At 38.3% G+C, this 13,827-nt stretch overlaps 1 protein-coding gene and 1 pseudogene across 1 annotated transcript in view; one reads left to right on the top strand and one right to left on the bottom strand.

Moving 5' to 3' along the window:
- Positions 1 to 688: 688 nt before the first annotated feature.
- On the top strand, positions 689 to 3,885 carry LOC109731196 (melanoma inhibitory activity protein 2-like; annotated as a pseudogene).
- A 4,503-nt stretch (positions 3,886 to 8,388) lies between these two features.
- The window catches only part of CYP4X1 (cytochrome P450 family 4 subfamily X member 1), a 29,807-nt gene continuing 24,368 nt past the window's right edge, over positions 8,389 to 13,827 (bottom strand). The window contains exons 9-12 of the mRNA XM_012776102.2: positions 12,061 to 12,194; positions 10,689 to 10,753; positions 9,760 to 9,842; positions 8,389 to 9,242 (exon numbers count right to left, since the gene is read on the bottom strand). Coding sequence (XP_012631556.2) covers positions 9,068 to 9,242; positions 9,760 to 9,842; positions 10,689 to 10,753; positions 12,061 to 12,194 — 457 coding nt within the window. The 3' untranslated portion in view covers positions 8,389 to 9,067. The remainder of the gene's footprint in view (positions 9,243 to 9,759; positions 9,843 to 10,688; positions 10,754 to 12,060; positions 12,195 to 13,827) is intronic.

The following is a 13,827-nucleotide window of genomic DNA, read 5'->3' as shown; positions in this document are numbered from 1 at the left end:
GATTTAACAATTTTATTTATCTTTTAAAAGAACCAGTTTTTGGTTTCATTAATTTTCTTCATTATTTGTCACCAATTTCATTGATTTCTGCTCATGTCTAGTATTTTCTTCTTTCTGTTGGGTTTGAGTTTAATTTGCTCTTTTTTTCCTATTTTTCTAAGATGGTAGCTTAGATCTTTCTCAGCCTGGAAATACTGCAGGTACAAGACTCCAATCCATGACAGCAGGCACGTGGGCTGCACCCAGCAAAGCCATGTTTGTGGGGCTGCTAGAGGCTTTGGGGGTCCACTCATTGCACTAGTGTACTCTGGATGTAGGACATGGAGTTCATTTCTTTTTTTTTTTTTTTTTTTTTTTTGTTTGTTTTTTTGAGACAGAGTCTCACTTTGTTGCTCAGGCTAGAGTGAGTGCTGTGGCGTCAGCCTAGCTCACAGCAACCTCAAACTCCTGGGCTTGAGTGATCCTTCTGCCTCAGCCTCCCGAGTAGCTGGGACTACAGGCATGTGCCACCATGCCTGGCTAATTTTTTTTATATATATCAGTTGGCCAATTAATTTCTTTCTATTTATAGTAGAGACGGGGTCTTGCTCTTGCTCAGGCTGGTTTTGAACTCCTGACCTTGAGCAATCCACCCGCCTCGGCCTCCCAAGAGCTAGGATTACAGGCGTGAGCCACAGTGCCCGGCCTTGGAGTTCATTTCTTTAGGCCAATTTCTCCCTTTTGGAACGGGAATGTTTATCCAATGCCTGTACCACCATTGTATCTTAGAAGTAAATTGCTTGTTTTTGAATTACAGTTAATTCAATATTATTTTGAATTTTGCCTTGAGTCTCAGGTGAGACTTTGTACTTTTGTCTTGATCACATTCCTTAACTCCTCATAAAAGCCCCTACTCTCTGTTAGTCAGGTAGATGGAGTTAAGGCTGCTCCCCTCTCAGCCCTACAACCCCCCTCCTGGCTTACATCATTTGTATTAAAAATTCCTTTCTTCCTTAGCAATCCTTGTTATCTCAGTAATTTGATTTCTGTGCTGCAAGCAATCAGGCCTAGGATGGAACCTCTTGTGGTTTTGGTAACATTGTCTGATAATATGAGGCCAGGTCCTAATCCTTATGATTTTCCTTGGGAATTGGTGATATATGCAGCTATTATTGGATTTTTTACTGTTCTCTCCTTCTTGTGGAGAAATTTTCAATCAGTTAGAAGCTGGCTTTATGTGGGAAGAGAGAAAAAGCTTGCTGTAAAGCTTTCTGGACTAAATGAATAAAAATATAAACCACTTGCAAAGTGTAGTCTTGCTCAAAAGGAGTGTAAAGGCTTAGATCATCTTTAAAAAATGCCAGCTTTGAGAAGGAGTCAATAGTAGCACAAACTATGGAGGTAACTTATGAAAAGCTGAATAGGTCCAAATATAAACTTGAAGATGAAATTCTTTGTCTAGAAAAAGAGTTGATAGAAGAGAAATCTAAACATTCTGAATGAGATGAATTGATGGTGGATATTTCAAAAAGAATATATTTCCCTAGAAGATGAATCAAAATCCCTCAAATCACAAGTAGCTCAAGACAAAATAACCTTCAAGATACTTCAAATGAATGAAGAACAATTTAGGATAGCAATAAAAGATGCTTTGAATGAAAATTCCTAACTTCAGACAAGCCAGACACATCTTATACAAGAAGCTGAAGTATGGAAAGAACATGTGAGTGAACTTAATAAACAGAAAATAACATTTGAAGACTCCAAAGTACATACAAAACATGTTCTAAATGATAAAGAAAATCACTTCAAGTCTCTGGCTGAATGCTTGTTAAAGATGAAAGATGGGCTGCTGCACTTGGAGAAGACATAATGGTTGATGATAATTTGGAACTGGAAATGAAGAGTGAATGAGACTTAGATAATCAGCCAAAAGAAACTTTGAAGAAGTTCATTCATGTTGCTAAGTTAAATACATCTTTAAAAACCTTAGAAGGAGAAAAAAATCAAATTTACACTCAATTATCTTAAGTAGATAAAACAAAGTAAGAACTTAAAGAGCATATTAAAAATCTCTAGATTGAGCAAACATCTTTGCAGTCAGAAAATACATGGCTTGAAAGTGAGAATCAGAAGCTTCAAGAGAAACTTAAAGACTGAACTGTATGAAGAAAATGAAATGAAACACCACAAGAAATTAAGAGTAGGGGAAAACCACCAGATAGAGAAAGAGGAGAAACTTCCCAAAGTAGATGAAAAGATCAGCCATACAGCTAAAGAGCTGGAAGCCTATATAAAGTGAGTCAAAGATGTTGAAGAAGAATTGGAGAGAAGCATTCATTCTTATCAAGGGCAGATTATTTCCCATGATAAAAAAGTACATAATTCGTTGGCAGCTCAGACTGCTGAAAGAAACCACAATGTTTTGAGAAAAGATATGCTCACAATGGACAAAAATGAACTGAACCAGTTTAAATTTGAACTTTTAACATCCTAACTTTTAACATTTTCTAATTTGGATACCATTTATTTCTTTCTTTTCACTGATTTCTCTGGCTAGGACCTCCAGTACCATGTTGAATAGAAGTGGTGAAAACGGGCATCTTTGTCTTGTTGCACTCTTTAGAGGGTATGCTTTTGACTTTTCCCTGTTCAATATGATGTTGGCTGTGGCTTTGTCATATATGGCTTTTATTATTTTGAGGTATGTTCCTTCTATGATGAGTTTGGTGAAGGTTTTTTTATCATGAAGGGGTGTTGGATTTTATTTAATGCTTTTCCCATATCAATTGAGATGATCATATGATTTTTGTTTTTAATTCTGTTTATGTGGTGAATCACATATATTGACTTGCATATGTTGAACCATCCTTGCATCTCTGGGAGGAAACCCATCTGATCATGGTGATCTTTTTGATGTGCTATTCGGTTCAGTTTGCTATTTTGTTTAGGATTTTTGTGTCTATGTTCATCAGAGATACTGGTTTGCAGTTTTCTTTTTTGTTGTGTTGTTTCCAGGCTTTGGTATCAGGATGACACTGTCTTTGTGGAATGAGTTAGGGAGAGTTCCCTCCTTCTTGATCTTTTGGAACAGTTTCAGTACAATTGGCACCAGTTCTTTGTATGTCTGGTAAAATTTGGCTGTGAATTCATCTGGTCCTGAGATTTTTCTTGTTGGGAGATTTTTATTACTGATTAAATCTCATTACTTGTTATTGGTCTATTCAGAAGTTTATGCCATAACCATGCTGGTTTTGTTACTATACCCTTTTAATATAATCTCAAGTCAGATAAAGTGATAATCCCAGTTTTGTTCTTTTTGCTTAGGATTGCTTTGGCTGTTCAGGATCTTTTATTGGTTTGATATGAATTTTAGGATTACTTTTTCTAATTCTGTGAAAAAATGACATTGGTATTTTGATAGGAATTGCATACAGATGAGTGCCACCACATCCGGCTAAATTTTCTATTTTTTGTAGAGACGGGGTGTTTCTCTTGCTCAGGCTGATCTTGAACTCCTGAGCTCAAGCAATCCACTTGCCTTCGCCTCCTAGAATGCTAGAATTACAGGGATGAGCCACTGGGCCCAGCCTCAGTACTGGTATATTAACACTGATTAGTACTGATATAGTAACAATATTGAGTCTTCCAATCTATGAACATGTCTTTTCATTTATTTATGTCTTCTTTAATTTCTATCTACAATGTTTTGTCATTTTTCAGTGCATTAGTCATTAGTATCTTTAGTTAAGCTAATTCCTAGGTGTTTTATTTTTTTGCTGCTATTGTAAATGGAAGTTTTTTCGAATCTCCTTTTGGATTGTTCATTGTTAGTGTATAGAAATGCAATAGATTTTTGTGTGTTGACTTTGTATCCTGCTACTTCACTGAATTCATTTATTAGTTGTAGTAGACTTTTTAAAATAATTAATTATATTATTATTTATTGTGTATTATAAGATTATACAATTACTAAGGTTATATAATTTCTTTTAAATACAGCCTTTTCTAAGTATCATAGTTTATGGTATTTTTTTAAATTTCAGCATATTATGGGGATACAAATGTTAAGTTATGTACATTGCCCTTGCCTCCCCTCCCTCCTCGAGTCAGAGCTTCAAGCGTGTCCATCCCCCAGACGGTGCACATCGCACTCACTATGTTTGTAAATACCCATCGCTTCCTTCCCCTCCCACCTGCCCAACACCTGATAATTGTTTTTTTGTTTGTTTGTTTTGTTTTAACATTTTGGTTACATTTTATATCTTTGCCTCTCCTTAGCAAGGGTTAGGGGCATGCCCTTCCCCTCCACAATGCCTACCACATCCCTCAGATGTGGGACTACACCCCCAAACCCCAAATCCCTGGTGAACACCACTGCCCTTTGAGCACCATAGTGTTAATCAGTCAGTACCAATTTGATGCTGAGTACATGTGGAGCCCATTATCCTGATCTTGTGTTACCTCACTTTGGATAATGGGTTTAAGCTCCATCCAGGATAATATAAGCGGTGCTAGCTCGCTGTTGTTTCTTAGAATGAGTACTATTCTATTATAAACATATACCAAATTTTAATAATCCACTCATGAATTGACAGACACTTGAGTTGTTTCCACATCCTTGCAATAGTAAATTGTGCTGCCATGAACATTTGGGTCTTTATAATAGATGTCAGATGTCTTTATAATAGAATGTCTTACGTTCTTTTGGGTAGATGCCTAATAATGCTATTGCTGGGTCAAATGGTATTTCTATTTTTAGCTCTTTGAGATATCTCCAAATTCTTTCCCACAAAGGTTGCAGTAATTTGCAGTCCCACCAGCAGCATAAGAGTGCTCCACATCCTAACCAACATTTATTGTTTTGGGATTTTTTGATACAGGCCAATCTCACTGGGGTTGATATCTCCTTGTGGTTTTGATTTGGATTTCTCTAATGATTAGCGATGTTGAGCATTTTTTTTATATGTTTGCTGGCCATTATTCTGTCTTTAGAAAAGTTTCTGTTCATTTCTGTTGCCCATTTCTTGATGGGGTTGTTTGATTTTTTCCTGTTAATTCTTTTGAGCTCTAGATAGATTCTTGTTATCAGACCTTTATCGGAAGTGTAGAGAGCAAATATTTTCTCCCATTCTGTAGGTTGTCCATTTGCTCTAATGATAGTTTCCTTGGCTGTGCAGAAGCTTTTAAATTTCATCAGATCCCATTTGTTTATTTTTGTTGCTGCAGTGATTGCTTTGGGAGTCTTCTTCAAGAATTATTTGCCTAGGCCAATGTTTGAAGCGGTTTTCCCAACATCTTTTTCTAGCATTCTTAAGGTTTCATGCCTTACATTTAAGTCTGTTATCCATCTTGAGTGGATTTTTGAGAGGCGAGAGGTAGGGATCCTGATTCATTCTTCTGCATGTAGCTAGAACTTCTGGTAGTATACTGGAATAAAATGATGAAAGTAGGCATCCTTTTCTTGTTCTTAATATTAGAGGGAAAGTTCTCAGTCTTTCACCATTGATTACAATGTTACCTGTGCATTTTTGGACTTTATTATATTTAGGGAGTTTCCTTCTATTCCTTGTTTATTGAATGTTTTTATCGTGAAAGTATGTTAAAATTTGTCAAATGCTTCTTCTGCCTCACTTGAGATAATCATGTGGTTCCCCCCTCCTTCTTCTATTAACATTGTGTATTACATTTGTTGATTACTTTCAACCACTGTTATAATTCTCACTTTGTCAAAATGTATAATCTTTTAATATGCTGTGGAATTTGGTTTGCTAGTATTTTGTCAAGCATTTTTTGCATCTATATTTATAAGGGATGTTGACCCGTAGCCTTTTCTTATTGTAGTGTTTATATCTGGCTTTTGGTATTAAGGTAACGTTGGCTTTCTAGAATGAATTAGGAAATTTTTATTCTTCTTCAATTTTTTGGAAAAGTTTGAGAATATTGGTGTTAATTCTTCTTCAAATATTTACTTGAATTCACCAATGAAGTCACCTTGTCCAGGGCTTTGCTTTGTTGGGAGGTTTGGTTTTGGATTACTGATTCATTCTCCTAAATGTTTGTTAATTCTATTGATGTTTTCAAAGAACCAATATTTTGTTTTATTGATTTTTCTCCATCCAGTTTATTTATTTGTGATTTAATCTTTTTATTTTTTCCATTAACTTTGGGGTATTTTGCTCTAATTTTCTAGTTCTCTAAGTTGTAATGTTCAGTTATTGATTTGAGATATTTCTTCTTTTTTAATATATGCATTTATAGCAATAAATTTCTCTCTCTGCACTGCTTTCACTTCATCCCATGAGTTTTAATATGTTCTGTTTTCATTTTCATTCATCTCAAGGTATTTTCTGATTTCTCCTGTGATTTCTTATTTGATCCATTGTTTTTTAAAGAGTGTGTTGGTTGTTTAATTTGTACATGTTTGTGAATTTTCCTTTCATTTGTCAATATCTAATTTCATTTCATTGTAATCAGAAAAGATACTTTGTATTATTTCATTTGATCTTTTAAATTTGTTAAGTCTTAGTTTGTGGTCTGTGTAGTTTATCATGGAGAATGTTTCATGCACACAGGAGAAAAATGGATATTCCATGGTTGTTGGATGGAGTTTTCTGCATATGTCTATTGAGTCTAACTGGTTTATACTGCTGACACTGTGTTCCATGAATAAGCAAATGGGTGGCTGGTTATTTAACTTTGGCCTTTGAGCTGCAGGTCCACTCTTCCGTACTCTGTTCTCTGAGGCCAAACCACAAATATAATTACTTATAAAGGAAATAGCCAGGCTCACCACAAATATAATTACTGCTGTAAGTTCCAGAATGCCCCAAGTGCACATGACCATAGGCGCTGTAATGTGATAGGCTCCCACTTACCCTTACTTAGCGTTCAAGCACTGGCCATGGGTTACCAGTTAAACCAGCGGAGCAGGGAATGCTGACCCCAATAGAGCACGTGGACACAGAGAAGGCAAAGGGAAAGTAGGAAGTTTGTTAGAGTTATCTGAACCCTTCCAGATGTTCTTATATGGGGCATTTGGTGCTACCGCCTGTGAGAGGTAAATCTTCTTTAGCCCCTGATACACCTCTGGCAGGATGGGGGTTTTGTTAAACCCAAGTTGGCAGATCTTCTGTCTCGTTAAGGGAATTCTTGGTTGCACAAGCCACTTTCTTCCTCAAACTAAGCCTCTCTCCTTATTAGATGCCATAGGTGTCTACACAGCTTTACCTCAGAACTTTACCACAATCGAAATGGCCAGCAAGGCAAAATACTGATGTGTGGTGAGAGCAGACTGGTCACAGTCATTATCAAATGTGCTCCTATGATGAAATAGGATAGCTTTGATCAGTCTTCACAAGTCTTGGATTCCCTTCATCCTTAACCCCCTACTTCCAATCAATTAACGAGTCCTATCTACTCTACCAAATGCCACCAAAATCTATCTTCCATCCATTTGCCTTCAACTCCGCCACCACCACCCTTGGCAAACTACCATTCTCTCTCATGCTTACTGCTGCCATAGTTTCCTAACTGGTCTTCCTGCTTCCACTCTTGCCCCCTCTAATCTATTCATTCTCTATATAGTAGATGCAAAAATTTCTTACAATGTAATTTACCTCATGTCTCACCTCTGGTGAAAGCCCTTCAAAGGCCACTCCCTGAAATTAAAAACAAGTCTAAATTTCTGATTAGGCTCAAATGAGTGATGAATCTGTAAATCATTAAGACATTTCCCATCCAGGCTTACCAAGAATGATTAGCACCAGGAAACTATGTAGAATATCTTTATAATATTCCTAATGAAGGCTTTCTCATCCAAGACTCAAAACCCGGAAACCATGAAGAAAAATTTATATGTCTATCTTTATGAAAATTTAAGAGTTCCATATGGTAACAGACATTATAAATACAATTTTTTAAAAAAGTAAAAGAATGGCCTGTAATCCTAGCACTCTGAGAGGCTAAGGTGGGCAGATCGCTCAAGGTCAGGAGTTTGAAACCGGCCTGAGCAAGAGCGAGACCCCATCTCTACTATAAATAGAAAGAAATTAATTGACCAACTAAAAATATATAGAAAAAAATTAGCTGGACATGGTGGCGCATGCCTGTAGTCCCAGCTACTCGGGAGGCTGAGGCAGTAGGACCACTTGAGCCCAGGAGTTTGAGGTTGCTGTGAGCTAGGTTGATGTCACAGCACTCTAGTCTGGGCAACAGAGTGAGACTCTGACTCAAAAAAAGGTAAAAGAATGGAAAAAATTACAAAGAAAAGTTATAATTAAAGATTGTTATCCACAATATATAAAGAACTCATATGAATCAATAAGAAAAAGACAACTTCATAGAAGTTCACCAACATTGTACAGACAACTCACAGAGAACAAAACAAAGATAAACATAAATGGGCAATAAACATGTTTTTAAAATTACAAATAAATGTCCAATAAGGAAAATAGTTAAATACATTTTTAATGTAATACAGCCATATTACAGAATACCATGAAGCCATGATAACAAATGAGATGGGTTTTTATTAAGTGAAAAAAAGCAATAACAATATAGATATGATCCCACCTATAAGAATACATACATATATATGAACTTTGGTATAGGAAAAAGTCTGAAAGAACACACACCAAATTATTCTGTTTTTAGGAAATGCAGTAGGATTGGGATGTGAGCTACATAAAGTGGGATTTAAATTTTTTACTCTACAAGTTGTCTAGTGTTGGAATTTTTTTACAGTGAGCATATAATCACCTATTACTTTTGTAATTCTGAAAACTATTTTTAAGAACAACAGAAAATATATGGAAGTCACCTAGCAAAGTGCTGGGTATAGAACACTAATAGTAGGTAAAATCAAACAGAAAAGATGTGACAATTTCCCAAAGTCATATAGAAACTGATCAAGGAGATGCCCTGTGTTACCTAGAAATGTTTCTGGATAATGTGCAGCTTCACAGAGACCCCTATCTCTCCTACCTCCAACCCTCCCACCACATTTTGATCCCTTTCCATTTACTTGGACCATTAGCTGTACATTTAACTTAAAAACAAAACATATTTAATCATCGTGCCCTGAGATCTACCATTCAGGGAGTTTCTTCAGGTTCAAATAGAGCCCATTCTTGGGTTTGAGGATAATATGGCTGGAGAAGAGATGAGGCCTGGTGGGGTCTGCAGTCACTTGGAAGCGCAGCAAAATCAAGGCAATGGCCACCTTTAACTCAACCATGGCAAACTGCTGCCCGATGCAGTTCCTGCAGACACCAAGAGGAAGAAAGTGATGTTTGAAGAAATGACACTTCTGCTTATTCTTTAACTACTAGAATAACAAGCCTGAAGTACACAGTAAAGCAATGTTTTTGCACTAAATGCCATTGAAACGTTGGACTTTGGACTTACACTGCTTCCTGCATGAATGTGAGCTGGGGGGCTCCAACGTGATGCCTTCTCTATAACAAAGTTGCAGCTGAAATAACTCATGGAATTGTCTCCTGCCTTGGAGGCAGACTGCATTGAGCACATGAGCAACAGCTCACATCATGGGATGGCTCTCAGGGGCATGGCTATGAGGATGTGACAGAGAATGAGGTTGTTCTCTGTGAAACGAACTGACCCTTTAGGGGTTCAAATAGGCACCAAGATCTACTTCATGGTCAGGGGAGAAGATGGGGTTCCATGGAAGAATTCATAGGGTGGGGAGGGGTTAAAAGGAGTAAGCTATTCCTAAGTAAACATTTTTGTGTATTTTCAACAACTTCAAATTGTCCCCACCTTGGTCCAGCTGAGAATGGTAAATAGGCATGGGGGTGTCTCCGATCAGAATTCTCCGGAGAGAACCTCAAGGGGTCAAAGACCTGAAATGAGAGGACAATTCCACTACTATCCCCCAAACAACATTAACATGACAACCCCACGACCCACCCCCAAACAACATTAACATATTTCTTAAGTTACTACTTAGCATATCGATCAATAGAAATATAATGTGGACCACATATGTAATTTAAAATGTTCTGGTAACCATATTTTTAAAAAGTGAAACTAATTTTAGTAATGGATTTTATTTAACCAAAAATTATCATTACAACATGTAATCAATATAAATAATTTTTAAGGAAATATTTCACATTTGGGGGATATCTTATCTTCAAAATCCACTGTATACTGGGTAAGGGTATACTGTACACTGGTAATAAGGATAATTACAGCACATCTTACTTCCAACTGGCCACATTGTATGTGCTCAGTAGCCACATGTGGCTAATGGCTGCTACACCGGACAGTGTACCTGTAGACCTGCAGACCTTGTCTGGCTTCCCAACTGACTGGTTTGCTACCCAGACTTGGAGGAAGCAAAAATACTATGACAAGTGGTATTATTTTCGGTTTGCAAATAAGAGTGCACCCGCTTAGAAGTCAAGCAAAACGATTATGTGGTCAATTGTTACCAAGATAGGGAGTCCACCTTCCTATTACTTGTAATAAATCTTAAAACATTAGCAGCTTATGTGAAAGAGAGCACCAGTACCTGTGATGTTTTGAGAGGACAGACAATTTTACGTTTCGGGGGAATTTTATCTTTATTTTTGTTTTCTTTGTGTCATTTGCTTTAACTATAGAGCCATTTCCATGCTTAGCTACCAAAATGTGAATTGCACAGCATTAGTTCTTTGAAGTATTTATATATAAGAGAGTCATACCTTTGGATTTTTCCAGACTGCAGGGTTGTGGTGAAGACCCCAAATATAGAGACTCACGGTTATACCTGAGAAAGTAGGGAAATAAAAGAGATTTCAGGAGAAAGGCCAAATTGTGGACTGCTGTTATACTGCTTTTCAGTTCTTCTTGAAGGGAAGAGCTAGCTTCTGGCAGAGCTCTGTGTGCTGTGGCTGAAGTCACCAGTGGCTTGGGTTGACACCTTAGTTTTCAAAGCAATAATTTACTTAATTAATGATTCCATATTAAGGAGCTACTGGTATTATATCAAAGTGATAAACTGTGCTTATATTTCCTGCTATGCTTGGAAATTACTTAAATATATGTTAAATGACTATTGAACACCTACTGGCGACAGTTTGGGTACATAAGAATAGAACTGTAATTTCATCATGCAGATCCAGTGACAAACTTCTGCTGGTGCCGTTCATACATGGAAGGTGGGAAATTTTGGCAATTATCCATATGGTTGGGGATTGAAAAAATAAAGACAAAGGAGAGAGAATTTGAGGATTATTTGGTTACCAGAAATAATTCTAATAACTTAATTCTGGATCTGTCAACAAGGTTAGTGACAGGCTATAGCTGTTTACAAAAATCCTGCTGGCTTGTTTACCAAGGCATGAATTAATAGAACATCGACGCAGATAAGTGAAAGAGTGTCTCACATGACCCCTCTGCTTTCCACAAGCCCTGCTCAGAAACCCGTGCTGTTTTGAAGACCCTAGGTTCCAGGTTCAGGGCCTCTGTACAAGTTCTAGCTCTGCTCATATCAGTTAACCCCACCTGCACATTGAGGTTCCCCTGGTGGGTTTTTGGCTACATTGAAAGTGTTTAGAAACTATAAATCACTGTTTAAGTGTCTGTTAAGGTCACTTTCCAAGAGGAAAAAATGAGATAATGTGTTTGAAGGCTCCATATAAACTATTAAATGTTGTACATTTCTAAGGGTGATATTGTGATGAGGAGGCCAAAGATGCCTCTTGGTCTGTCAGACAGAGCTAAAGGTGCTCATCTTCCATGAAGTTTCATCTGGGTCTCAAACTCAGGCAAAGAAAGATTATCTCAGAAATAATGTCCCACAATGGAAGAAACCCTGGGATGGGATTCCAGAGACATGGGTTCTGGGCTTAGCTTTGCTGCAACTGGCTATGTGCCTTTGGGAAAGTCGCTGAAATTCAGATCTGATTAAGATATTATCCTCTGAGCTCTTAATCGGTGTCCAACCCTAAGCCAGATGTCCTTAGGATTATTTTTGTCTTCCCCGAGTGATAAGAAATCCACCAATCTTTGTCACTGCATGGTACCCTGGATCCCACAGTCTCTAGGAACTGCTTAGGAAAAGAATGCAAAGACCTGCAGGCAGTGAGCATCCATCTGGGAAGGTAAGGGGCTTGCTGAGTTTTCTGGAAATAGTTGGGATTGCAGGAATCAATCGTAACGTCTCCTTGATGCACATCGTGGTGTACGACATCTCACCCAGATGGTCCCTGTGAGGATGAGGGAGGTAGGGGACTCAGACATCATATCCAGTTTGTAAATATCAACTTTTTCTATTTGATGTTTATTCCTGGTAATTATTACCCTCAGATTAAGGCTATTTTGGCATTGGTTTACATAACAGAATGTTGAACTGTACTCTTTCTACATCAAGTTCAGCTGAGGTCCCAGAGGCAGAGGAACCAAACAGATTTTGAATATCCTCATTACAAAGTGAGGTGCCAACCTACCAGTAAAACATGTGCTAAGGAGATTTCTGAAAACCAGTTTGCAAATCCATAGTTTATCATATAAAGTAAACATGTATAAGAAATGGATAAGGATTGAAGAGAGGAGGTTTAAGAATTTTGAGAGAGAGAAAAAAATCCTTTAAAAAGAATTGATGGAATGCCAGAGTGCCCTGCAGAATAGAGGCAGGTATTCCCCCATCATAAAGAGTGGGAGGCTCTAGGAGGGTCACTTAGATCTGCGGTCCCCAACCCCTCCAGACTGCGGACCAGTACCGGTCTGTGGCCTATTAGGAGCTGGGCTGCACAGCAGGAGCTGAGCAGTGGGCAAGCAAGGCTTCATCTGTATTTACAGCTGCCCCCCATCACTCACATCACCGCCTGAGCTCTGCCTACTGTCAGATCAGTGGTGGTGTTAGATTCTCATAGGAGCATGAACCCTACGGTAAATTGCATATGCGAGGGATCTAGGCTGCACACTCCTTATGAGAATCTAATGCCTGATGATCTGAGTGGAGCTGAGGCGGTGATGCTAGTGCTGGGGAGCAGCTGCCAATACAGATTATCACTACCAGAGAGGTCTGGCTACACAATACATGTGATGCCCTTGACTCATCCTGAAACCATCTCCCCCTGCCACTCCAGGTCCATGGAAAAATTGTCTTCCATGAAACCAGTCCCTGGTGCCGAAAAGTTTAGGTACCACTGACCTAGATGATCTGGCCTATGCTCTCTGGAGTTGGAGGAGTACAGAACTGATGTGAAAGGCTGTGACTCAGAACAGAAAGAGAGGCAGGAAAAAGCGGCAAGGCCAGAATGTGCAAGTGTGCCCTATGGACCAGTGAACTGGCAAGAGGGAGAGCTCTTGGATTAGTTTGAAAATAACTCTGCCTAAAGATAAAAATTCCCTTGTCCCCTGAATTCCCACTGGAAAGTTCTAGTGAGGGAGTCTCCCAGAAATCCACAGATGCTTGAGAGAAATGGAAGCATTGAACATCCACCAAGCCCTTTGGTATGATCACAATATTACTAGCCCTTTTTTCCTTATCCCCTCTCCTCCCAGAACCATTTCTGGAAGGGTCAGAAACAGCAGCTACTGAGCATAGAAGGAGCTGCTCAGTAAGAATAAGCCAACCACAAACTCCTCACCCACTGATGGCTTCCAGGCCCAAAGAAGTACCAAACTGGGAGGGAGAAAAAAGCTCCAAGTGGATCAGTATTTGAAAATGTCATTACTACACTGGGCCAGACAGTTTAATTACTGACATGAAATTGTACTTGTGATTTAAACAAATGGGAACTCTCTGAGACATACTCATGATTTTGCACCAGAGATGAAAAGAACTTGCCCCACACAGCAAGTTTAAAGTGTCAGTGAGAGAATAATAAGTTTGTT

The sequence above is a fragment of the Microcebus murinus genome, chromosome 2 (genome assembly GCF_040939455.1).
Source record: "Microcebus murinus isolate Inina chromosome 2, M.murinus_Inina_mat1.0, whole genome shotgun sequence".
NCBI lineage: Eukaryota > Metazoa > Chordata > Mammalia > Primates > Cheirogaleidae > Microcebus > Microcebus murinus.
This window is presented reverse-complemented; position numbering and strand designations above follow the sequence as displayed.